Below are 26,376 nucleotides of genomic sequence, written 5' to 3'. Positions count from 1 at the left end.
AAAAAAAAAAAAGTCATTTTTTAAAAAGAAGAATTGAAGAAGATGATCCTAAAATTCAAATGAACAATTTTGAAAAGTTGAATAAGTAGGAGGGACTCATCCTAATGGATATCATGGCTTTTGCTAAAGTTATAGTAATTAAGGCAGTGGCATATCAGAGCAGCATTGTACAGTCACACAACATAATCATCTTTATAGCAGCATGATTTATAATACCTAGCTCTTGTAAACAACTCCTGTCTATCAACAGATGAATGGATAAGAAAAATGTGGTTTTATATATAATGGAGTACTACACTGCCATAAAGGAAGATACATTTGATTCATTTGTAGGCGCATGGATGCAACTTGAGAATATAATGTTAAGTGAAATAAGTCACTTAACACTTAAGCTCAGATATCACATGGTTTCTGTGACAAAAAATACAAAATATATATATATGTATACAAATAAAGAGAAAAATAAAAGAGAGATATAGAGAAAGTAGAGAGAAGGCCAAATATTTCCCCATATTACATAGTGCTGTTTCAAAAATATTTTAATATATGGGCTAATTTGTTTCATGTATTCTACTAGTTTAGACAGATTGTTGAAAGTTTTGTGTAATTTGTTTCTTTTTAGTGAGAATTTTTTTTGTTTTATGCCTTGTACTCTTAATAACTACTTTGAAGATAATGATATGCAATCTATTTACTATTATTATTGCTTATTTTGTTTCATTTTTTCATAAAATGAGAAGTAAACAAACTTATGTGACAAAATAACCCCAAAGTAGATCCAAACCATTAGTAATTGGTGTTTAATATTTTGTAGAGCTAATATAGAAATTTGTGAGGAAAAGATAAGCTATTCAGGGCTGGGAATTTAGCTCAGTGGTGCTGCCGCCTGCTTCGCAAGAGCAAGGACCTGAGTTCGATCCCTGGTAAAAAAAAAAAAAAAAACAAGCAAAAATAAGCTATTCAGTGTACAGGGCTGGGGTGATTGAAGTTAGAAAAACAGGTAGTTCTCTACTTCATACTGTACACAAAAACAAGTTACAAGTTCATTAAAGATCTAAATGTGCAATAAATTAAAAGTAATGTAGGTGAATACCTTTTGTTCGGAGAGTATTATAGTACTAATTAAACAAAATATAAACAAATAGACTAAATTACTCCATTAAAATTAAGAGCTTCTGCATAGCAAAAAAATATACATTTAAAACATTTTTAAACTTTTGCACAGCAAAAACTCATAAAGTAAAAGAACTATCCCTGACTGAAGACAGTATAGACCAAGTTCTGTTATTTAAGTTAAAAAGAACAAAATAAAATGTGAGATAATGAAAATAAAGTGTTTGTAGATGGGGAGGGGAGGAGGGGGTGAAGGGAGGGCAGGGGTAAGGGGAAAAAATGAGAATCAAGACTTGTCATGTAGAGGTAAAAGATCCCAACAATGAATGTAACTGTACTGTATCCCTACAATGTACCAATAAACTCAATTAAAGCTGAAAAAAAAAGAACAACAAAATAAGTTTTAAAGCCTTTCATAAACATCAGATTGGCAAAAGTAAAGACTGATAAGTAGAGTCGAACAGAAGACATGGAAACAAACCCATGTGTCAGCGGCCGTCTGATTTTTTACCAAGTGACCAAAAACATGTCGGAAAAAAAACAGCCTGTATAACGGTGGTGCTGGGAAAACTGGATACCCACAAAAGATCGAAGTTAGATTCCCCATTTCTCACCCTGTACTAAAGTTAAACCAAAATGGATCAGAGAACTAAATATAAGACCACAAACTTAACACTTCTGGAAAACATTTGAAACCTAGGCACCAGCAAAAACTTCTTGAATAGGACTCCAATAGCATAAGAAATAATAAGAATCAACTAATGGGAGTATATCAAATTAAAAAGCTACCGCACAGCAACGGAAGTAGTCAAAAAGAAATAAGCTACGGAATGAGAGAAAAGCTTTGCTAGCTACTCTTCTGATAAAGAGTGAATATCTAGAATATATAAACGACTCAGGAAAGTTAACACTAAATAAATTAAACCAACAAAAAACCCAGTTGAGCCAAATGTGGTGGCACACGCCTGTAATCCCCGCGCTCAGGAGGCTGAGGCAGGTGGCTCATCATGACTCTGAGGCCAGCCTGAGCTACACAGTGAGTTTCAAGGCCAGCCTGATTACATAGTGAAACCCTGTCTCAAAAAATGAAAGCAAAAGAAGTCCAGTTGATAAATGGATAAGTTAATTGAACAGAGAGTTCGCAAAAGAAGTACAAATGAGGGACATGGGCTTTAGTTAGCTCAGTGGTGCTGTCGCCTGCCTCACAAGCTCAAGGTCCCAAGCTCCATCCCTGGTACCAAAAATAAAATAAAATAAAATAAAAGAAGTACAAATGGTCAGTAAGTATATATATTTTAAAAGTTAACTATCTTTAGCAATGAACAAATGGCAAATCAGAGCTACATTAAGATTCCATCTCAACCTAATCATCAGGAATACCAAAATCAATAAATGTTGGTGAGTATGAGGGAGAAGGAGAACATTCCTGCATTGTTAGTGGGAATGTAAACAGAGAGAGAGAGAGAGAGAGAGAGGAAGGAAGGACGGAAGAAAGAAAGAAGGAAAGAAAGGTTATATGTGTACACATATACATAATTTTGGGTGCACATAAGGATGTGCATGTGCATATATAATAGACACACATCTGCAAACATTCTTCTTCACCTGCACCACTAGAAGTAAATAAAGTAAGATGTCTGTAATCATCTATAGTACTTGATAGCCTTGCCTCATTTCCCACCAGTCAGAATGGCTCTGGATGTTTTGTTGTTGCTCCTGAGTGGCACACCTTGACATGGACACAGGCACGTGGTGAGTTGAAAGGACTGGGAACTCCAGTGACCGGATGAGTGACTGAAGAAGCCAAGGATGTTTAGCCTGGACTCGGGTGGGTCGTGGTACTGTTGGGTGGAGAAGAGTTAGACCCCTGTGTGCTCTAAGACCATCTGCACCAAGATCAGAGGGTGGAAACGCCAGGAGAAAGACGGGCTCGATTTATGGGAGAGATTGCTAAGCACACAAGCCACCTGAGAACACGATGAAGTGCCTCGCGGTTATGCTGTCGTGGGGGCCCATGAGCCTGTCTGGGACACCCACTGTTACGCTGTCCTCAAGCAGATTCCAGCGTCCAACGGCTGCTGAAATAAGTCAAATGGCTGGTTCAGTGGGACAATCCGGAAGGTCCTTCCGAACTCCACTTCGCTCCACTTGAAGTATGTAGCACATGTTCCCTTGACTCTGCCTCAGCACTCAGGAACAGTCAGAGAGGCGAGGAAAAGGAAGTCCTTTACTGTCTTTTACACAAGGCTAAACTAGGGCCATCTTTTTGTAATCTTAAAGGATTCTGGCTTATTTGAAAGAGGATAGGCACGTATCAGAATTAGCAAGATTTAATATTTGGCGAAAAAGAAAGAATTGATATGTGACAGAGCTATGAATTAATAAGATGATCAATAAGCATAGAAGAAAACCAAACCCGTTACTTTGTTTTGTTTTGGTTTTGGTACCGGGGGATCGAACTGGGGTCCTTGTGCTTACGAAGCAGGTGGCAGAACCACTGAGCTAAATCCACGGCCCCAAACCCATTACTTTGAAGTCAGAACCTAAGGCGTTCTCAAGTCCACTCATATCTCGCATGCCCAAGCCTCGTGGCTGCCATGTTGGCAAGATAGCATCGTAATCTTAATTCATAAAGTATTTATTGGAATTTATGATGCACAATGCATTGTACAGATTTTGGAGGAAACGTGCTAAGTTAGGCCTGGCCCTTGTCATCTAACTGGGGTAGGGGCCGAGCCTGGTTGGTTTTAGCATTTGTGAGTCCATCTGTCCATCCACCTTGTGCATTTATTTCCACAGGGGAGCAGCTCTTAAGATGTGGATTAGCTGTAGCCATGATGTTCCCAGTGCTCATTTAGCAATTTATATTATTAAGTGTAGGGCTGGAGATGTAGCTCAGTGGTGCTGTGCCTGCCTAGCAAGCACAAGGTCCTGAGTTAGATCCCAAGTATGGGGGAAAGATATATATACACACACACTTAGTATTATTAAATATAGCGTTCTGAAAACTTGAATTCATGAGCTGGCAAAGTGAGTGAAACACTTCCTTACATTAATCTATATGGAAAATCAAATCACATTCAGAAGCTGCTTTATTGATTTATTACCCAAGGTAACTATTAAACCAGGGGCCCTGGAAATATTCAAAGCCTGTGTAATCAGGGCCTACTCCTGTTAATGTGGAAAAAAGCAAATCGTTCAAATGGGAATTAGATTCAGCCATAGTTACTATCACCACATAAAACCCAGACGTCTATCTCTCGGTGATTCATTCGTTCTGACTGGAACATAAGTTACCAGTGGAGTGAGCGGGGGATGAGCCAGCAACGCAGTCTGAGGCTGTATGAGACAAAGTTCATAGTAGCTTGCAGAAGATACTGAGTCTGTCTTAGGCAAATAGGGCATTCATGGGAGGATGTTAGGAGTCCACAGAGTTATCTGGAGGCATAAGAATGGGCAGGAATCACGGCAGCTCTGGAAGGCCTCAGGCCTCATGATTACGATGACCATCCTTAAGCAGAAGCAGCTGACTTACCTCTGTCACTCCCGATCCATAACTGCCACCTGCAGCCATCATTAGCACAGTGAACCCTAACTGCCTCTTTTTACATTTCTGTATCTTAATCTCAACCATACCCCGACATGCTCTGTCTATCAGTGGGTGGAGAACTAGCGTCCAGATGGTTTCCAGCATGGCCGCGCCATTTTACGTTCCCACTGGCAGTGCATGAAGGTTCTGCTTTCTCCGCATAATCACTGACAGGTGCTATTGTCTTTTTTTTATCCTAACCGACTCAATGGGCATGAAGTGCTATCTCATTGTGGTTTTAATTTGCACTTCCTAGTGGTGTATAATGTTGAGTATGTTTTCACGTGCTCCTCGGCCATTTTTAGATTTCCTTTGCAGAAATGACTGTTTGAGCCCTTGATCCATTTGTTAATTGGGTATAATGTCCCTTTGACATGTCATTCTTTTTTTTTTAATACTTCCCTCTCATTTTCCAGGGACTGTGGAGCTGGTTCTCCATCCTCCAGCCCTTCCTGCAGCACCTGCATGGTTGGGCACATAGTACGCTTTTGTGGTCACCTCATGCATTTGGTGTGTTACTACTAATGCACAAGTCCATCCACATGAATGTTAGACAATACTACATTTGGTGGTCAACCATGGGCCCTTGGCCAAATAAGTAGCATTTCTTGGCTTATCTTCGAAACTTTTTGTTTCAACTTACATTAAGGGAAAGGAGGCAATATACTAATCAGACTCTGGAGTAGCGATTCTAAATAAATCTCAGAAACAGGCAAAGGTGGGGTTTTCTTTTGTCACCTTTTATTTTCCCTTCATCTCTCCCATCCCTTCCCACTAAAGCCCATGAGGAAAGGCAGTTAGGGTGGGAGTGCAGGGCACTGGAGAAAAGATGGAGCCTATTTTTAGGCTTGTTTTTCAATCATGAAGTGTCATGTTCTCCACCACCACGGCTGCTGGATTAATTAGACTGTGCTGGCAGCTGCCAGTCAGGGAAGGTTGCCAGCTTCTAATGGTGATTCCACTAGCGCTTGAATCAATTTTGCACAGAGAGAACAACACTCTTCCCGCTCTATGGCCCTCATTTTTCATGGCAAGCTCCACTGGTCTCTGGTGGCTTTGGTAGGAGAGGGTGGAGCTTTTAACCAGGATGCAAAGGCTCCAGCTGGTCCAGCACACTGGTAGAGCCTTGTTGCCATGGCTTGGGTGTCTCCCTCTTCCTCTTCCTATTCTCCCAGCTCTCCGAGATCTGCTGAGCACAACAGTGCACAGAGCTTTTGAGACTTTAGGAGAGGCCGCTGTCCAGAGACCATGTGATGGAGAAAAGTATCCGAGTCACAGATTCTGACCTACTAGCCTATCTCCGTGCTGTTTTCAAGGACTCTTCATGGTCATTTTTGCCTTCTGGATATACAAGGACAATCTGGATTCATTCAGTAAATATTTATTGAGCACCATTCTGGGTGCTGGGGATGTCACAGTGAACAGAACACAGTCTCCGCGCTTGTGGGATTTGTCTTCTGATAGGGAGTGATAAGAGTGCGTGCTGTAACCGTAGCAGACAAGAGCATTATATATTTTAGAATATGTATTTTTATGTATTCTGTATAAATGGTTTGTTCATATACAGGGAAATTTATATATATGTTTTTAAGAAGGGGATGGTGCTATGGAAAAATCCTAGAGCGTGTGAGGGGCTTCCTCCTTACACATCTCCCATTTCATCCTATCCTGTTCTGTCCCCGTGTTGATACTTAAGGACACGTTAGAAGCCCTCCTGCTGCCAGGCCTCTCTTCTGCTCCTACAACTGTGAATCAGAGAGTGGAGGCTCAGGCCTTCTTGAGCATTTCAGGGACATCCAGCCAAATGGTTTCCACCTTGGCTTTACCTCTCACCCCTGAAAAGTGACGCTGACACGAGTCTCCAGCTCACTGGGAGCTCCCCAGCCTGCCAGCCACATGGACCCTCCAAGCAGAGCCTCCCAGGAATGTGCATGAGGCAGGCCTCTTTTCCCCAAATCCAACCCGAAGTCTTTTTGAGCAGGGAGGGTGGTTGGGAGTGCGTCCCTGTTCTGTTGCTGGACAGTTCCTCCGGGTGAACCTGTAGCAGCCCCACTCCCACAGGTGATAGCTGTGGTCCCGAAACTCTGCTCCTCTCTTTATTGCTGTACAAACAATCACATGAAGAGTGCAACAGAGAGACCAGCCCGGGCAACCATTTAGAAGAGTACCGAATGGATCCGAGCAGCTGGAGAAATTGAAAGACCTCAGAAATGACTGTACACACAAACGGACAGGAGCCACTGATTATTACCAAAGAATTGTCAGTCGCCAATTTTCAGCACATTCTTCCTGGACCCGAGGGAAATGATGATACTGGCATAGCAGAGTCCCATTTAGAAAGAGCATAATCTCAGGGCAGAAAGCCACAGGGTTTCGGTGCACTGCTCAGGAGAAAAATCCCTAGACTGGTTTTTCTTCTGGCAATGTTTAAGCCCCAGATTTCCAGTTGAGGCTGTCTCATTTCTGGCCCCTGTTGAGAAAATGAAATTAGACTCCCTTCAGACCATATTTAGTCTGATCCCAAATGAGCGTACACTCAGTGTGACATTGGCTAGCAGGGAAACTTTGAGGTAACACCCTTAACCCGAGGCCTGTCCTCAGAGCAGACCTGACCTCTGCCTGCCTTCTTATCAGAGCAGATGTGGTCTAGGGAGCCTTGGGGCTATGGGAGATGAGAGACAGACCATGTGCCTGGTTTTACAGGAGATGAGAGACAGACCATGCCTTTTCTCTGCTGGCTCTTTGGACCAGATATTTATTTGTCATCTGGAGCTTTCCGCTGCCTGAGAGGTGTAGAACAGCATCCCTGACCTACTCACCTGGTGCTAATAGCAACCCCCTGAGATGATCAAAACATTTCAGACACTGTAAAATGTCTCTGGGGGTAGGGGGCAAAATCACCATAGAGAACCACTACTCTAGGGTGACCAGATGTCCCAGTTTGCCTGGGACTGAGGACTCTACTGGTACAGGAGAAGTGAAAATTCAGATGTCTTTAAAGCCTGAGCCTTGGTAAGGTGGACCATTGGGAGGAAGCCCATGCATGCACTTGGCTGAAACTCTCTGCCGTTGTAGATGAGAGGTTCTTGTGTGACACCTGGTAGTGAGTTTGAATGACAGGCTTTTTCTTAGACTTGTAGGCCGTGTGACAGTATACATCATGCAAGTGACAGCAGTAGTGGAGACTAATTTAATTCCATTTTCCTTTGCAGATCCTGATAAATCACTGCTGTGGGGGAAAATAAATTTTACATTCTCAGACAAAAATGATTCAAATAATGATGTGCTCTGGGGGAAAGGAGGCTGAAAGCAGGTCTGTTAGTGGGCTTCAGAATACTGAAATAGCATTGCATTAGTCAGCTTTCTGTCACTCTAACAAAATACCTGAGATGATAACCATATAAAGAGAAAAAATTTTATTTTTGGCTCACAGTTTTAGAGGTTGTGGGCCATGACGGGGTGGACCCATCGTTTTTAGGCTTCTGATGGAAGTGCCGGTCACAGTGGGGGAGAGGGGAGCACTGTGACCAGGAAGCAAAAGAGGAAGAGGAAGAGGCCTGAGTCCCAAGCCCCTTGAAAAAGCACATCCTAAGGATCAGAAAACTTCCTTCCAGACCACCTTGTAATGGTCTCACTATCTTCCAGCAAGAGTACCCTGAGGACCACACCTGTAATATGCGGGCCTTGGGGAGACCTTTAACACCCAAACTATAGCAAATGTATTATGGGACTTGTTGCACAAGCCTCCAATACTTGACCCAGCCCATGGCTTATACCAGAAAGTTCTTCTCAGGCTGAGTTAGAGGAGTCACACAAAGCCATAGCAGCCATTGTGGCTAAGTGACTATTTTTTAGGGCATCTCATTGGAAAAGATAATTGGTTATAAAGCTGCCTATCCTCCATGAGTTGGGGCATGAAAGAGCTAAAACAGAGTCTAGAATCAGGAGTCTTGACCAATTACGGACAGGAAGAGTCTCAACGTGGATGGAAAATCGCCAGTGGTTTTCATCTTCCTTTCAGAAAATGATTATTACTTAGGAATGCAGTTCTGCTGGCAGGATTTTTAAATGCTAGAGGGAAGGAATTATGTGGAGTGCTGCAAGAGAGGAGCCTGGTGGGTTTGAGGATCCATGCAAGGGAAATGGAACCCTCCTCACAGGGGGTAGTGGAGAATAGGCTCGAGAGCTGTAGGGAGCTATATTCACTTAAGCTAAACAATGCCTTGCTTACTTTCAGGAGAGTCTCCAGCCCTGTTTCAGTCCAATAAAAGCATAAGAAAACACTTGCTCATGGCCAGAATTCACATCTGACTGCAGTATCCATTGGCATATGGCTCTAGGGTGTGGGCTTTCGAACCGAGGGGCCCTGGGGGAAGTTCTGCTCTCCTCCGTATCCTGCAAGGCAGCCAATGGGATTTTCCCACGTAACACCAACTTCCAACCACAGGCCTACTCCAGCGTCAGGGACTGATGGAATCAGTCAGCAGCAGAAGCTATAAAAGGCCTGTCAGGGAGCCACTCCATCCTTTGAGAAATGGGAATGTAAGGTAAATGAACAGTTACAGCAGAGATGACTTTATAGGAGTGAGAAATCCTGCATTATAGCAGCAAGAAGAAGTGTTACGTGAATTTTAAAATGGCTTTGCCTTTCTCCTCACAGCCCACCCGAGGTTTCCTCCATGTGTTGTGTCTCTGATTTAGCCCAGAGTTTTGGGTTAGGTCTGACTAGCCATTGAAAAATACATACCTGTCTTTTCCCAAAAAATCCGGGGCTGGGGTACTATCAGAAATGAGAGAAACAATATGAGAAGACATACAAAGGAACCTGTCATTTTACTGGCTCGGATTGTCATTAATATTCCACATCCAAGAGTGGTTTTAGCATCACTAAATAGAGCTCCACTCCATTAGCTTGATGTCCTTCCTTTCTTGGTTATATCAGCTTGGAATTCAAAACTGATTCTTGGTGTTCTTTACCCTGAGGAGCTGCGTGTCTGCATCTTCACCCTGGGTCTTATCTACTGCTGAACGATCGACAGCATCCCAGACTCAGCTGTAGGCACCAGAACAAGACGGAAGCAAAATGGCAGCTTCAGGGAATGCAGAAAACCCTTGGATGTGGCACTGGGGGGAAGTAAAATCATGCAGATAAATTTTAAGGCATTTTCATATGTTCCTTAAATATTATAAGAGGTATTGGTAGAATTCTCTGGGCCTGCACTGAGCTGTAGGTTTTACCCCTGGCACAAAACAAAACAAAACTTAATTAGTATTTGGTTTACAAATGACCTTGGGACCAGTTCTTTTTGAAAATGAGTTTTCTGCAAATGGCTGTCCAGGCCTGTGCTCCACACGAGTGCCTCTGTCATTGGATTATCTTCTGAGAGCTGACGCAACAGCTGCCATAAACTGGGTGGCATAAACTGGGTGGCATAAAACGACACAAATTTATCCTCTCACGGTTCTGGAATTAAAATAAACAAGGTGTTGGAAGTGTTGTACCCTTTAGGGGCCTCTGTGCTGCAATCCCTCCTGGCTCCTGGTGTCTCCAGTAATCCTTGGTGTTCCTTTTCTTCTAACAGTATTACTCCCAATTTCTGCTGCTATCTTCACGTGGTTTCTCCTCTGCGTGCCTGTGAATCCCCAATTTTTCTATCCTTTCTTTAATAAGAATGCATCATTGAGTGATTTCATCTTGAGATCCTTTAATTACATCTACAAAGACCCTGTTTTCAAATGAAATCATATTCACAGGCACTGGAGGTTAAGATGCAGACGTATCTTTTTTTTTTGGTGGGGGGTACTGGGGATCGAACTTGGGTCCTTGAGCTTGAAAGGCAGGCAGTGGCGCCACTGAGCTAAATTCTTGGCTGAGACATATCCTTTTTAGGGACACAGTTCAACCCTCTGCAGCCATCACATGTTTTATATCCTCTTTCTGTCTCCGCATTTCTACTCTTTATTGCTTTTGTTTATTTTCTAATGGCAGCTCATATTGGCTGTTAGGGTCAATCCTCTCTCTAACATTTGCCTGTGTTTCCTTCCCACTTGGGCTTAACCATCTGTATCAGTTAGCTTCTCCTTCCAAGACACAATACCCAATACCCACAGTTTAAAGTTGGGTGGTGGGTGGCATAAACTGGGTGGCATAAAACGACACAAATTTATCCTCTCACGGTTCTGGAATTAAAATAAACAAGGTGTTGGAAGTGTTGTACCCTTTAGGGGCCTCTGTGCTGCAATCCCTCCTGGCTCCTGGTGTCTCCAGTAATCCTTGGTGTTCCTTTTCTTCTAACAGTATTACTCCCAATTTCTGCTGCTATCTTCACGTGGTTTCTCCTCTGCGTGCCTGTGAATCCCCAATTTTTCTATCCTTTCTTTAATAAGAATGCATCATTGAGTGATTTCATCTTGAGATCCTTTAATTACATCTACAAAGACCCTGTTTTCAAATGAAATCATATTCACAGGCACTGGAGGTTAAGATGCAGACGTATCTTTTTTTTTTGGTGGGGGGTACTGGGGATCGAACTTGGGTCCTTGAGCTTGAAAGGCAGGCAGTGGCGCCACTGAGCTAAATTCTTGGCTGAGACATATCCTTTTTAGGGACACAGTTCAACCCTCTGCAGCCATCACATGTTTTATATCCTCTTTCTGTCTCCGCATTTCTACTCTTTATTGCTTTTGTTTATTTTCTAATGGCAGCTCATATTGGCTGTTAGGGTCAATCCTCTCTCTAACATTTGCCTGTGTTTCCTTCCCACTTGGGCTTAACCATCTGTATCAGTTAGCTTCTCCTTCCAAGACACAATACCCAATACCCACAGTTTAAAGGAGGAGTGTTTCAGCCCATGGTCACCTAGCTCAAAGGCAGAAACACCATTGTGGAAAGGTTGGCAAAACAAAAATGCTTAGTTCATGGTAGCCAGGAAGCAGCGCAGGGGAACAGTGCCAGAGAAGAACCTGCTAGGGACCATGTATATTACCCAAGGTCATGCCCCTATGTCCCACCCAGTCACATCCCAAAGTATGCTTTACCAAGCTCCTAGGCATTTATTGATCCAATCAAGTTGGCCTATCATCATTTCCAACATACTACTTCTAGAAGTCCAAGGCCAGCTTGGTTACACTCTCCAAGGGCCCCGAATTCTCATGATCTTGCAAATCCAACCTAAAAGGACAGGCTTAGAGCCCTAGGACCCTCCTTCCCCACACCAGGCTGCAGCCTTCTGCCTTTATGAATTTTGAAAGTACATGAATATGAATAGGAAACAGCTGATTGTGTAGCGAAGACCAGAGAGATGGGAAAGAAATGAGCACAGAAAGAAGAGATGCCTGAGAATTCTTCTTGACTTCTCTAGCTATTTATCTAGAAAGATGTAATAGCACGGTGAGGCTCTGAACAGACGCTAATCATCTTTTTTTCTTTCTTTCTTTCCTCTTAGCAAATTGCCTAGTTGGGCTCGAGCTGTGGTCCCCAAAATATTTTATGTGACAGAGAAGGCTTGGAACTATTATCCCTACACAATTACAGGTAAGTCTAGCAGAAGCATACAGAGTGAATGCAAGGGCACAGCCCCGGTGGAATTTCTGTGAGTTAGGGCTGATTATCCATGAAGGTCCTGTGGGAGCCTAAAGAAAAAATAAGGTAAAGATCTTTTTTAGTTACAGGTCTAGAGGTTTATTTTCCTTATTTTTCCCTCTGATTTGTCAATAAACAAGCTGTTTACTTTGACTTCTTTGTTTTATAGTTCCCCAAGAACAATGATTATAAATTTTGTAAAAGTTTCTTTTGATTACAGGCCTGAAATCCCAGCACTGAGAGGTTGAGGCAGGTGGGTTGCAAGTTTGACCCCAGTACTGGCAACTTAGTGAGATCCTGTCTGAGTAATAAACAGCAAACAATTTTTAAAGGGTTTGGGGTGTAATTCAGTGCAATGCTTCTGAGTTTCATCCCTTCACACCAAAACAGAAATTAAAAAGGAAACAAAGCCGTGCATGGTGGCGCACGCCTGTAATCCCAGCACTTAGGAGGCTGAGGCAGGAGGATCACTGTGAGTTCAAAACCAGCCTGGGCTACACAGTGAGTTCCAGGTCAGTCTCAACTACATAGTGAGACCCTGTCTAAAAAAAACAAAAAAAGAAAAAAGAAAAAAAGAAAGAAAGAAAAGAAAAGAAAGTTTTTGAGTCTCTCTACTCCCAATGACTTCCTTTACCCTTAGACAATAAGAAAATCTTTAAGGTCATTTTCCCCCAGTGCAATGATAATAAACTCTCTGTATTGCATACTGTACCGAAAACTGTGGCCACTCAAAATTTAGGTTTGGTCCCTTCGCTCAAACATACTGAAACTTGGGATCCCGTGTCAGCATCATGACAAACGCTTTGTATGGGTTATAAATGCTACTTTTCCACATAAAAGATTTTCTTTGTGGTTAATGAAATGCTCTACCGAGTAATTAGTCTTTAATTCTGCTTTTATAATGCCAACTCTTGGGTTTTTAATTAGCCACAAACCTATAGGCTAATTGAATCTTGTCTTCTTGTCCTTATTTGCCCAACCACAGAAGTGTCAGGTGAAAAAAGTGAAGAGCAAACGTAAAGACAGTCAGTACTTATGAAAATCCAATTTTGGGAATGCTTCTTTACCCCATTTTTACTAGTATTCGTAGCTCACCAGTTGTTGTTAGCTTTGTGTTTTTGTATTACACATGTGTGATCTAAATCATCGCTCTTTCTCCTTTTTTCTTTTCCCTCTTCTCCAAATGAACACCTGGAATCAGAATACACAGTAAGTTTCATTTAATTTTTAAAAAAATACTCTTTCTATGATCAGTGGAGTAATTAGAACATTTCTTGTACTTGTCTTATCAGTGTAATAATTTTTTTAAAAGAGGAATAATTCTGAATCAAATATTTAAATGTAGGCTATTACATAGTTATATATAATACAATAATTTGAATGTTCTGATTTGTTCAAGAATATTAATGTTAACTTAAAGTTCTTTGATAGTCACTCTCATAATTAACTTTTGCTTGTAATTTTTCTTTTTTTTTTTTTTTCGGTACTCAGGTCCTTGCGCTTTCAAGGAACCACTGAGCTAAATTTGCTTGTAATTTTTAAATAGTTTGACTGCTTTATTGGTGGTAGTTCACTATAATGGAAGAACAATTTCTAGCAACATAATATTAAAGTAGTTATTGGCAGATTATGGGGTTTTATATATTAGAGGACCTTAAAGCCATGAAGACATATGTGCAAACAATCATATTGAGAGTTCAGAATTCTGGAGTGGGCAGTCTTTGTGCCTTGATAATTTAATGCCTCTTTGTACTGCAAGTCTCTGAAGTCATTACTGAGAGAGAGAGAGATATTCTATAATATTACTGTGTTGTGGTTTTTCATTTGGATTATTTTCCCCAGTAGCTCACAGGTGAAATGTTCATAATAAGAAAATGGTTAACTGATCTGTGATATTTGAATTTTTTGTGGGGGTACCGGGAATCAAACTCAGGGCCTTCCACTCGGGAGGCAGGTGGTGGTACCAATGAGCTAAATCCCTGGCCTGATACTTGAATTTTTTATTTGAATCAAAACAGCCGAAGGAAAAAGAGAGTGATGGTAAGAGAAATGTAGGAAAATGATTCATCATGTCCTTGATATGAGCTAAGTACTCAGCACATAGTAAATGCTCAGTGAAAAATTATGGAAAGATAGAATGCATGCAAGTTGATGACAGATAGATAGATAGATAGATAGATAGATAGATAGATAGGTAGATGGGCTAACATGGGCTTTGGAGTCAGATAGGCCTGTGTGTTCTCTGGATCTGAAACTTGCTGACTGGAATTCCTCAGCAAGTACCCCATTAGTTTTTTTAACATGTGCCGGTCTGTGGTTACATCCTTATCTATTCTCTACAGAAAAAATTTTTAAAAAGAATAGTATTCAAATTTTACTTAAATCTTTTTGTTCTGAAAGACCATTGATAATTATATCCCATCATACCTGAGTATTAAACTATCTTTTATGAAATAATAAGAAAATATACAGCATATTTTGCCCAGTGTCCTTAGCGTCAAAAAAAAAATGCTACACTTGTATGGCAAAATCTGAATTTTAAAGGATATTATCCAGGAACCCACAGCTTAGAACAAGCAGCTCAGCTTTTCTGAGGTTGTTAACTCTTCTAAAATTGGGGAGATTCCTCCTTCTTAGAGCTACTGGCAGAAGCATCCAATGATCTTGACCCAGAGGCAGGAAATTATTTTCTGCAGAGGGCTGTACCTTAAACATTTTCTGCTCTGTGGTTTGTAAGTTTCTACTGTTGCAAAAGCAGCCACAGACAACATGTGAACAGAACACACTGGCACTGTCATTTTCACAAGCGTAGCCCAGCAAGCCAAGGCCGGCCCGGGGCTAGCTGGCCAACTCGAGACGGACAGCACGGGAGGCTGGCAGCAGGGTGTGGACAGAAGGCAGCTGAGTGCTTCCCCCAGCTCCCTTCTCGCTGAACCACAGAGGTGGACTTTGGGATTGGAATTGGCCTCCGATGCCCATTAGGCACTGTTGTGCATTAGAGCTTAGGCACATTACCTCCTGCTTACCTCGCTTTCTTCTTTTGTGAGGGCGAGGTGATGACTGCCTCATAAAGGTGATATAAAGATTATGTTAAATAATTCCCTTGAAATCCTAGCTGAGTGCAAGGTAAATATCCCACGCACGTTCTTTGAGTGTTCCAGGCGATGCTAGTGCAGCTGACCCCACCACAAATGCTTTACAGGAGCACACACGCAAAGAGATCTTAGTGCCCTTCCGTGCAGATGGGGCTGCTACCGGAAGGTACTAATTGTCCAAGAAATTGTTTTGTTTTAGTGATACTTGATACTATGCTGCTTCCTGCTTCACTGAAAGCTTGCACTTGGACTTTTAATCCAAAATATCAATCCGTATGTAGACAAGAGAAGGCTTGTCATGTGACTACACAAAAGCAGGTATTTGTCTGGTGAACCTCAGAATTAAATTACCTTGATTGGTCCTAAAACCTTTGGCATTCTTTGGCCGTACCACTGACAGTTCCATAAATTGTGGACACGATGGATAATATTAACAGGGAAACGAAGTCTGGAAAATGTTTGATGATATTGTGTTAGTCTTTTAAGAATATGTATGAAGGTGTGACATTCTGGAAACAGAAAGAAAACATGGCTTTTTTTTTTTTTATCTACTGAGGATCAAACCCAGGGCCTCATGCATGCTAGGCAAGTGTTCTACGACTGAGGCATAGCCCAAGCCCTAAAATATGACTCTGCACAATGCTGTCCCCTCGGGGCTGCCCAACCCCAAAGACAGTTCTCCGGCATGCCAAAGACTTCAGACCAGCCTCCTGGGAGCCTTAGTTTCCTCTGAGAATTTCTGTGGGACTTTGCTGTACTTCTGTCATGCCCCTGCATATTCCTGTGTTACTCGTCAGACTTCCAGAGAGGCCAAAATAATTTTCCTCTTGTTTGACATGATTTGGGGACAAATACACAAAGAAGTTACAGTTGTATAGTCTCTTACCTTTTTCTGTTTGACTCAAAGTATATGTTGTTGGTCTCTCATTATATTATCCTGCCCTTATTTTATTTTATTTTAATTAATTAATGAATTTGGTACCAGGGTTTGAACTCGGGACCCCGCGCTTGTGAGGCAGGCGCTGAAACCACTGAGCTACATCCCTGGCCCTATTTTATTTTCTGTTCTTACCCATTACCCAGTCCATACCTTTGTCTTTTAGTCTGAGTTCAGCAGTCACTTATGAAGCCTACATAATGTGCAAAATATGATGCTGGATGGCATCGTTGAGCCGTCCTCCCTGGCCCTGCAGGGTCACGATCTAGACGAAATAGCCCGACTTTCTGGTCAAGCCTGGGGATCATCGGCAATTCATGGGGATTTCTGGAGGGCAGAGGGGACCGAGCTGTGGCACCAGGCTGGCACCAGAAGTGTACTCTGGGCTAGGCAGTGCCATGATGGGCTTTCGGCAGAGGTTCAGACCAGAGGGCAGAAAAATGGCTCCGGGGAGTCCTGCAGTTGCAGCGTAAAAAGCAGAGTGCTGGGCCCTGGGTTAGGGCCTGGGATTTCAGGGACAAGGCAGTGGTCATTGGTGTGGGAGATCAGCAAGAACAGGACACAGCAGTCTTAGGCAGGGTGCTCAGTCACGTGGTGCTGGGGAGCTAAGGTTGTCAGCTTCTGGAAGAAAAAATAGAGGGTGTTTAGTTACATTTGAATTTTCAGATAAACGGAAAATAATTTTTGGTGTAACTATATCCAAATATTGCACAAGAACCTTTCTGCTAAAAGGTTCCTCTATTTGTTTTTGTTTTGGTACTGGGGATCGAACTTGGGTCCTTGTGCTCCTCTATCGTATTTTGTTGGGTTTTGTGGTCCGTGTTGCTGGGGATTGAACCCAGGACTTCACGCATGCAAGCTAAGTGCTCTCTGAATGGCAGCTCTGGTCCGTGGTCTTGTATTTTACCTCAGAAACAATCTTGGCAATAATCAGGTCATGAGGATGGGGCACACCAGTGTACCATGGCCAGGGAAGAGACAGGAAGTGTATAAGCCAAGAACCTGTCCTGCTGTGGACCTGCCACAGTAGCTCCAAGTGCCCTGTGGGGCAGTGGGGAGGTACCTATGGCCTCGGATTGGCTCCGGTTGTGAACTGGCATAAGCAGGGGCGGAGTTAGGGAAAATTAAATCAGAGCTGATGAATATTAGCCGTCAGTACTGCAAGGAAGACACACGTGAAGTATTAAGTGCTATCATTCAAGTGCAATCCATGGGTGGTAGGAAGGCGAGAGAAGCGTCATCTGGGAGAAAAAAAGAAAGACCCCTGGAAGAAGGTGGCAGTGAACCTGCCCTGAAGGATGGTGGAGCTCCTCCCCTCCAGACACCTGCTCTGTCAGCTTGGGCCAACAGATTGGGGGGTGGGGCTTAAACAATAGACATTTATTTCCCCCAGTTCTGGAGGCTGGAAAGTCCAATGTCAAGGTGCCAGCTAATTCCATTCCTGGTGAGGGCTTTCTGAGTAGTTTGAAAATGGTCACCTTTTCTCTGTATGGCAAGGATGGAAATCAAGTTTTCCGGTCTTATAAGGACACTAATCCCGTCATGATTTCCCTACCTTCATAACCTCACCTACACCTACCTCCAGGGGTCCCATCACCAAATATGCTGTTCCCCTGGGAGTCCAGGTCTCAACCCATGGAGGCGGGGTGCGACTCAGCCCACGCACGCTTACTCCGGCCCAGTAGGCAGGTGCTGCTGCCGGATCCTGGCCACCAGGACTTGTAGAAGGCAGATCGCGGAGCGCTCAATGTCAGGCCAAGGTCTGGATTTAATTCTCCATAGGGAAGCCGCCTTCCTTCTGACTCGTTTCGCTTTTATTTTCCATCCCAAATGTAGGACGGCTTTGCTTTCCTTCTCCCCAGTGACTAGGGATCGGATCTTTCTCTCCTCTGGCTTCGGGTCCACCACATCAGGCCTGTAGCACACATTTTGAAGCTGCCACCCCTGTCACGGACTCAGCAGTGGTCTCACGCTCTGCCCAGGACAGCGTGAGCTAAAGAGGCCACCCTTTGTGCTTTGCTTCTTTCGCTTCACGACAGACGCTTTCAACTGCCTTCATCTTCTTTCCTGCTCTAAATGCTCTTTGAAACAGTTTTGTTGTTGTTCTTGTTGTTGCTTTGTTTGTACCAGGAATCGAACTCGGGACCTTGCACTTGCGAGGTAGGCAATGGAACCACTGAGCTAAATCCCCGGCCCTCTAAATGCTTTTTAATTGAGCTCTTTATTCCCTCAATCCTTTAATCCCAAATACCTCTTCCTGATGTCTCTCCCAAGCCCCATATCTCCGGTTCTATACCCAAAAGGAAAACATCCCCAGTGCCAGATTCCCACCCAGGGTCTCCACACCGCCCTTCCTCAGAGACACAGCGCTAGGGCTCTGGAAACTCCTAACTGCTTGGGAAGAGGCATTCACCCACAGCAGTAGCGCGTCTGTAACTGGGGTCCCCTGCCTGACTGCCCGTCTGTCCCTTGGACCTGCGCTGCCCCCATGGTGACAAAAAGCAGGCAAGAGAGTTTTATATTGAGGGTCATCTAGGGCTTCAACGTCATCTCAGTTATCAAGACATAAACACGTTTTCATCACCAGGACTGCGTGTGTGTGTTTAGAATTACACAGAAATGCCATTTGCCTAGGAAGTGGAAAAATATCTTTAACTCGGTTATAGGAAAAAATCTTAATTATACGCTAAACAAAGGACAACACAGTGACAGTTTTCCAGAGGACAGACTGTTTAACCAGTTCTTCCAAATAGTCAGGTTCTTCTGAAGTTTGTAAAGTCACAAAGGAAACGTGCCTCAGGAGATTGGCTGCCTTCCAACGTAGGGAGTCGATTCTGGTTTTTTGAGAGCTGAAAAAAACTCTGTATTGAAGATGAGCATAACTCACCGGCGTCCATTCAGCCTCAGTCATCACATGTGAGGGGGAAGGATTTTTCTTTTTTGTAGGAATTTGAAAACTTAAGTCGTAGTGAGTCGGTAATAGTGACCTAGGACAGAGATGGCAAACCTTTTAAACCTTTCAGTGATACGAATGGGCACTCGTGCCAGAGGTTCGCCACCACTGACCGAGAATGTACGAATATACAGTGGGCGTATACTATTGCTATAGTTCTATCATATTATCCCCACCTCTCTCTATGAAAGAGGCAATGACAAATGGAACAGACTCTTCTGTTAACTAAATTGGCAGGCCATGCCACAAGGGGGAAAGGAACAGTGCGCTGGTGTCCAACATGTTGATTATTTACATGAAAGAAGTATGAAAACAAAATTGTAATCGAGCAGGGAGAATGAAATGACTCTGTAATGAGAACCTCAAACCATACTGAGTTGCCAGGAGAGACGGGGTTGTTGATGCTGGCTTAGATAAGCCCGGTGAGCAGCATCAGGGCCGTGCACAATTAAGAATCCATCATCAGTCACCCAGGATGAACTTGGGTTATCTCTCCAGGAGCGGCAGCGGGAAGACTGCGTTATTTTTCTGAAAGTAGCTAACTGTCTTGGATAGGAATCGCACTCACCATCTGGGCCTCATCTGCTCCCTCAGTAGTCTAAGGAGCAGATGCGTACTCTGAGGTAGACCGTCATCCTGCTCCAACCCTCTCTCCCTTCTCCAGTTTCTTAGGGAACCAGGGACAAGGCCAGCGGAGAATATATTTATTAATCAGAACCCTGGGATTGTTATGTTTGGAAAGAAATCAGAGAATCATCTAGCCATCTCAACTACTGTGTGAGCTAAGGTAATGAAAGTCTCCTTTCTTTGAGGTCATGGAAACACAGCTTAGCTGATTAAGAAATGACTCTTATCTCTCCATCACAATTAGCCCTGAATACACAGTGTGACACAGAATTTTTTGAATCAAAGGAAGTAACCCTTCTTTTAAAATGGGGCCACATAAGGCTGGGGATTTAACTCGGAGGCATAGTGCCTGCCTAGCAAGCGTGAGGTCCTGAGTTTGATCCCTGGTACTCCCCCAGTGAAAACGGGGCCAGAAAATCAGGGAGGGACATTTTAGGGGCTAGTTCAAACAGTCCTCCAGCCGAGTCACAAGGCAGCAATAAGCACAGGCCTGAAGAAGACCCTCACCGCAAAGATGGTGGCACACAGATCATAGCAAGAGACTGGTGTCATAGAAACAGTCATCGGCTCAAAACTCCTCGGGATGCCAGAGGAGATTCAGATGGAAGCAGTCTGGGAGCATTTGTAACTCCCACTGAAGGTGACGCACAAACAGTCCAGGAGGGGAATGCATATACAGAGTTGAACACATTTCATTACTGCAAGACTTCTCAGAGCCTTTACTAGCCTAGCATACCTTGCCTGAGCCTTTGTACTGGCCTGGACTTGTGTCCTTCTCGGCCGCCTGTCCAGTTAGTACCTGGTGAAGCAGGAGCTTTGAACAGCCAGTTTGTCTCCTCAGGTTAGCCCCTTTCCGCTTGCTCTATCTAGCTACTCCCAAGCACTTCTTTGTACTTCAGAAAGAATTTATCCGCCATTTTGAGGAGTGAGTACAGAAGATAAGATGTGCTTCTCCACCACGACGGGACACTGGAGTTGTTTGCATTTTCAACATCACTCCCAATGACTTTAAAATTGGGCAATCATCAGAAGAAAGATTTTTAGACAAACGTTCAATAGAAGATTTACTAGAAGATTCCCCTTTTTTTCCTTATTTTCCACTTGTAGTACGTAGAGATTTGATGTCTCTTCTACTATTTCCTAACATAGTGTTGTGTTCACTACAAGTTGGTGAGGGCAGAACAATACAACTGGAAAGACTTTTGTGGAGCATATTTCTTTCTGTAAAAATCGAACACAATATTGGCATAGTAAAATAATACATTTCAATTATTTAATAAAGTGCAGTTGTCTGTGTGTGTGTGTGTGTGTGTGTGTGTGTGTGCATGTGTGTGTTGCTGGAATTGAAATAGGGCCTTCATCCTAAGCTACTTTCCAAGCCCTTTAAAAAAAAAATTGAGTCAGTGCTTTGTTGAATTACTTAGGATGAGCCAGTCATGGTGGTGCACACCTATAATCCCAGCACTCGGGAGGCTGAGGCAGGAGTTTCGCTGTGAGTTCAAGACCAGCCCAGACTACATAGTGAGTTCCAGGTCAGTCTCACTACATAGTGAGACCCTGTCTCAAAAACAAAAAAACAAAAAAACAAAAAAAAAAAGAATTACTCAGGATGGGCTCAAACGTGCAACCTGCCTGTCTCAGCCTCCCAGAGTGCTGGGATTTTGCGTGTGTGCAGTTTCCCCTGGTCTTTTGAGCTTTGTAACCACGATACTCCGATCTGCATGCTATTATGTAGCTTTTTTTTTTTTTTTATCTAGACAGATGTTGGTACAAGAATGTAACCATCTTTCCACTTCGGCATTTTAACACTGCTATTGTGAAATTTTTAACAGTGAGTAGTTTTTTGAAGTGGAGAATTTTCCCAGTCGGTGAAGAAGGGTGGTTCTTACCGTTTTGAGCTGAGAAAGCTTGCCATCTGAAAGTTTCCTACCTGGCCACATGCCTGCCTATTTTGAGGAAGTCTCTCTGATTCATTCCCATCTATTTCTTTATACGTAATTCAGTGTCATTTGATGTAGTCAGCCTTCCTGTGAAATTCTTGTCTCGCCTTTATAGTGAATCCACCGTCAGCCAGGATTCATTCACATCCTTCCCTTCTTTCTGCCTTGACAAGTCCGGCTCTGGATTGCGCTCGCTGAACTGAGGGTCCCTGCTCCATCTTCCTAGAAGTGCCTATGAATGGACCATGCTCCATTCAGAAGCTGTGCTTTCATTCATGGGCCTTGCTTCCCAGCGAGGTGCTGCCGCTAAGCCTGTGGACTGGAGGGGCTGGAGGGGCGGGCTGTGTGCATCTCCTTCCCAGCCCCGCCTGCACGGGCTCCTTTCTCTCCCCTCCGCCCACCATTCTTTTCTGCCACATTTCTCTTCCTGTGCACGGTGTATCTGGGAAGTCATTCTCGGATTCTTCCCTGCCTCTTATGTACATGCAGTTCCTTGTCTCCCACTTCTACTCATGGCTTTAAAATCCTTTTTACTTTTTTCTCCACTTGGGTTTCTTTTCTCATTTTTCTGAAAGTGCCTTCTTGGCAAGTTCTTCCCAATCATCCAGTCACAAAGACCACATGCTTTCTCTATGCGTAAAGTCCCCATCATACTCAGAACCCACAACAGGAAGGGAACCCCAGATATCCTCCTTTATTTCCTTTGCAGTGCTCCCGCCTGACGGCTGAGATCTGAACAGGTGGGGGAGTGGAATACGCTTTCTTAAAGTTCACATATGGACTGAGGATCTGCCGTGAACCAAAGAGAAATGTATAGATTGCCTTCTAAGTATGGGCAAGATTTCTCCCAACATGAAAAGATAAAACTTTCTTGTGAAGATTTAAAAGAGTGGAGAGAAGCTGGACACGGTGGCACGCATCTGTAATTCCACCACTCTGGGAGGCTGAGGCAGGAAGATTGCAAATTTGAATCCAGCCTAGGCAGTTGTTTTTTTTTTAAGTAATGTGTATTAAACTCAGGACCTCGCCCTTGCCAGGCAGGTGCAGTGCCACTGAGGTACCTCCCTGGCCCTAGCCTGGACCATTTAGCAACTTACCAAAACCCTGGCTCAAAAGTTTAAAAATGCATATCACCTATTGCTACGCCCATATTCACCACCCTGTCTCATGTTTTACAAGCAACACTGACTTTTCATATTTATTTCCTAGTGGCTCCAACCCCTCTTTCCACTTACCTTTTGTAGCTTCAGGAAGATAATAAGCCCCAAACTCTGACTTGATCTCACCAGCACTGTGGAACATTCTGGAAGTGAGTGTCCTGCTGGTGAAAAGTAGAAACATTTTCAAATCTTAATTTTATCAGTGGTTCCCTCTCAAGTTGAAATTCCCCAGATGGCCTTGGAGGACTTTTAATATGATAATGCAGGGTATTAGTACCGGAGAATCAATGTGATCTTCAGGGGACCCTACCAGGGAGAAGGGCAGGTCTGCATGCTACTCACTAATAGCAAGGAGCATGCATCGCATGCTGTCGGAGCCAGGTGGCAAGAGAACATCCCGTGTCCCAGACAAAGTGAAAAGGAAATGATCTTTTGAAAAGCTTATAAATACTTCATCCACCCCAAGCCAGCTTCCTGGCTCTTCCATTTGACTTTCTGGATTACAAACCCCATGTAAAGTGCAACTCGCAGACACGGGAGGACTTGGGTTGGTGACTAGGAGTAAGGATCCAGTGTTTGGGCTGAGGGTTCGTCCTAATGAGTGCGTTGCAGGCTGTCCTCCTTTGCGCAGGCTGCTCCACGTCCACTGATCACGGCCCTGCGTAATACCACGTTTAGAGAAAGCGCTCTCCTGCCGTTTAAAGAGTGGTTTGGGCCGGGGACACAGCTCAGCAGTCCCCGGCTGCGCACTCCTGATTCCCTGGGTGTGTCCTCTGCACAAAGAGGAAGACAGGGAGACTGAAAATGACTGAGCTAGATCACATCATCTTTCAGACCCCATCCTGTTCTGAAAGCCCACAAATTAACTGTGATGTGGGAGACAGGAACCATTCCAAGTGGCGAGTGCCAAACTCACCACGGTTGCAAGTCCTTCATCTGCTTAATGGTGCAGTTTATAATATACTCCTAATTAAAATGGACTAACAATGTAACAATTTTTGGAAAATGTTGTGGCTGTAGAGATGATATAGTTACTTTGAGATAGCATTTATGTATTCATCTACTTTTTATTGGATTTGAATATATTTTTGCTTACTCGAAAAAGTAGGCATTTACTTTTAAATGTCTATCTCAGAAAATGAAAGAAACTTGTCCTTTCCTCTGCTCTCCTCCATGTGAGTGTTTAGTTGTCTGTTCCTCTGTTTCGCTGTAAACATAGCAGTCTCCTTTTTCCTCTGTGTAAGTGTGTGTGTGGAGGGTTACTGGGGATTGAACTTGGGCATTTTTCATGCTAGGCATGGGCTTTACCATTGAGCTACTTCCACAGCCCTATACCTTGTTTTTTTTGTTTTTATTTTTGTTTGTTTGTTTGAGACAGGACCTCACTATGTAGCCCAGTCTGGTCTCAAACTCAAAGCGATCCTTCTGGCTCAGCCTCCCAAAGTGCTGGGATTACAGGCATGCACCACCACGCCTGGCTTATACCTTGGTTTTTTAGTTGGTATAGAACCCTCCACAGTGTACTTAGGCTGCCTTCTATTGGTAAACTTTGGGTTAATGCCATGGTTTTTATGATCCATCCCCCTCCCCATTTGTTTGTAGCACTGGAGATTGAGCCCTGGCTTCCTGCGTGCTAGGCACGCACTGTACCACTGAACTCTGGGCCTGGGCCTGTTTCCATGTCTTCGATTGGACAGACAGTGAAGCTGATATGCATTTGCTCACTTGTAATACCTTCTCACACCTGAGACGGTGTGCCCTTCCTGGAGTTCGCAGCATGGTTTTAAAAGCGTGTGTGTAACACAAATTAACCTAAACCTTCATATTTAAATTGAGTTTTAGAGAATTCTTGTATTATAGTGGTATTTGAATATGCTGGCCGTTAAAGGAATCCCATCGTGATTTCTTAAATGAAGAATCATTTCTGCGATGCATGCTTTGAGGAGCTCTTCCTACTCTGGATGCGATTGCAGTGCGGCACTTCTGTCACTGGGGGACACACACCTGCGCTCACCTGTGCTGTTGCCACCATCACTGCCACCGGGGTTTCACCTCGGCTCCCCTTGTGAGCTTTCTTGATTTGTAAGAGGCTGCTTGAGGTGGCGGGGACAGCACAAACTGCAGAGCCAGACAGCCTGGGTGGAATCCTAGCTCCTCTGTGTTGGTTGTAGGACCCTGGGGCACACCTCTGGACCTTTCTGTGCCTTTGCTTCTTTGTCTGTAAAATGGGATTCTCACGGTACACGCCGGCCAGTGAGTTAGTCGATGAATTTGTGTGTATCTAACGCTTCAGATAGAACCCAGCGAGCGTAGTGCAGGAGGAATGTCATTGTCATCGTTACCTGGGGCACGTCCGGACATGTGGCCCGTTGACTGGTCATCGTTTTGATCTACAGGTATTTGCACAGCTTCCTAGGGTTCAGGTGTATGCAAGGCACCAACAAGTGCTATGAAGGATGTGGAGAAACTGGGACTGTCAGAACCGCTGGTGGGACGCAGCCGCTTTGGAACGCTGTAGCCCTCTGGCAGCGCCTCAGAAGGTGAAATGCACAGCTACCGCAATACCTAGGAACTCCACTGTAGGTACATACCGAAGAGAGATGAAAATATTTAACACAAAAACTTGAGCCAAAATGCCCACGGCAGCATTATTCACAGCAGCCAATGACTAGACACAAATGTCCGGGGGGCTGGAGACTTAGCTCAGTGGTTCTGCCCCCTGCCTCCAGAGTTCCATCTCTGGTACAAAAAAAAAAAAAGTAGATGTGTTATAAACAAATGTCTGTCAGGTGCACGTGGACAAATAAAATGTAATGTAACCACATGGTAGAACATTATCCTGCCAGAGAAAAGGAATGAACCACTAATGCCTTCTATAATACAGGTGAACTTTGAAAATACTATGTGAACTGCAAGAAGCTAGACCAAAAAACCACATATTATATAATTTCATTTATATGAAACATCTAAAATAAATCTTTGAGATGCAAAGCGGGGTCATGGTTGCTTACAGTGTGGTACTGGGGTGGGAGAGAGGACCTGGGAATGAGTATAATGAGTGTAAAGCTTTGCTGAGTAGTAAAAATGTCCTCAAATTAGATGTGGCCATGGTTGCAAAACCTTGTGACTATACTAAGAAACATTAATTTGAGCACTCGAGGTGGGTAAATTATGTGAACAAAGCTATTTCTTTATTTTACTTGGTAATGCAGTTTGAACTCAGAATTCTAAGCACATTCTCCACCACCGAGCTACACCTCCAGCCCCCCACCCCCCAAAGCAGTTTAAAAAGAGAGAAAATCAACTCTTGACTTTGGGAATGGCCTCATCAAAAAAAAAAAAAAAAAAAAAAAAAAAAAAAAAAAAAGCAAAGAAAAAAA

At 43.6% G+C, this 26,376-nt stretch overlaps 1 protein-coding gene across 5 annotated transcripts in view; it reads left to right on the top strand.

Annotated features, from left to right (window-relative positions):
• Pitpnc1 (phosphatidylinositol transfer protein cytoplasmic 1) overlaps window positions 1-26,376 on the top strand; it is a 229,247-nt gene that overhangs the window by 97,132 nt on the left and 105,739 nt on the right. For all 5 annotated transcript variants that reach the window (XM_033767534.1, XM_033767533.1, XM_010616793.3 and 2 more), the window contains exons 3-4: window positions 12,148-12,236; window positions 13,486-13,493. In XM_033767534.1, coding sequence (XP_033623425.1) covers window positions 12,148-12,236; window positions 13,486-13,493 — 97 coding nt within the window. The remainder of the gene's footprint in view (window positions 1-12,147; window positions 12,237-13,485; window positions 13,494-26,376) is intronic.

The sequence above is a fragment of the Fukomys damarensis genome, unplaced genomic scaffold, assembly GCF_012274545.1.
Source record: "Fukomys damarensis isolate Sample0158 unplaced genomic scaffold, DMR_v1.0_HiC HiC_scaffold_23, whole genome shotgun sequence".
Classification (NCBI taxonomy): domain Eukaryota; kingdom Metazoa; phylum Chordata; class Mammalia; order Rodentia; family Bathyergidae; genus Fukomys; species Fukomys damarensis.
This window is presented reverse-complemented; position numbering and strand designations above follow the sequence as displayed.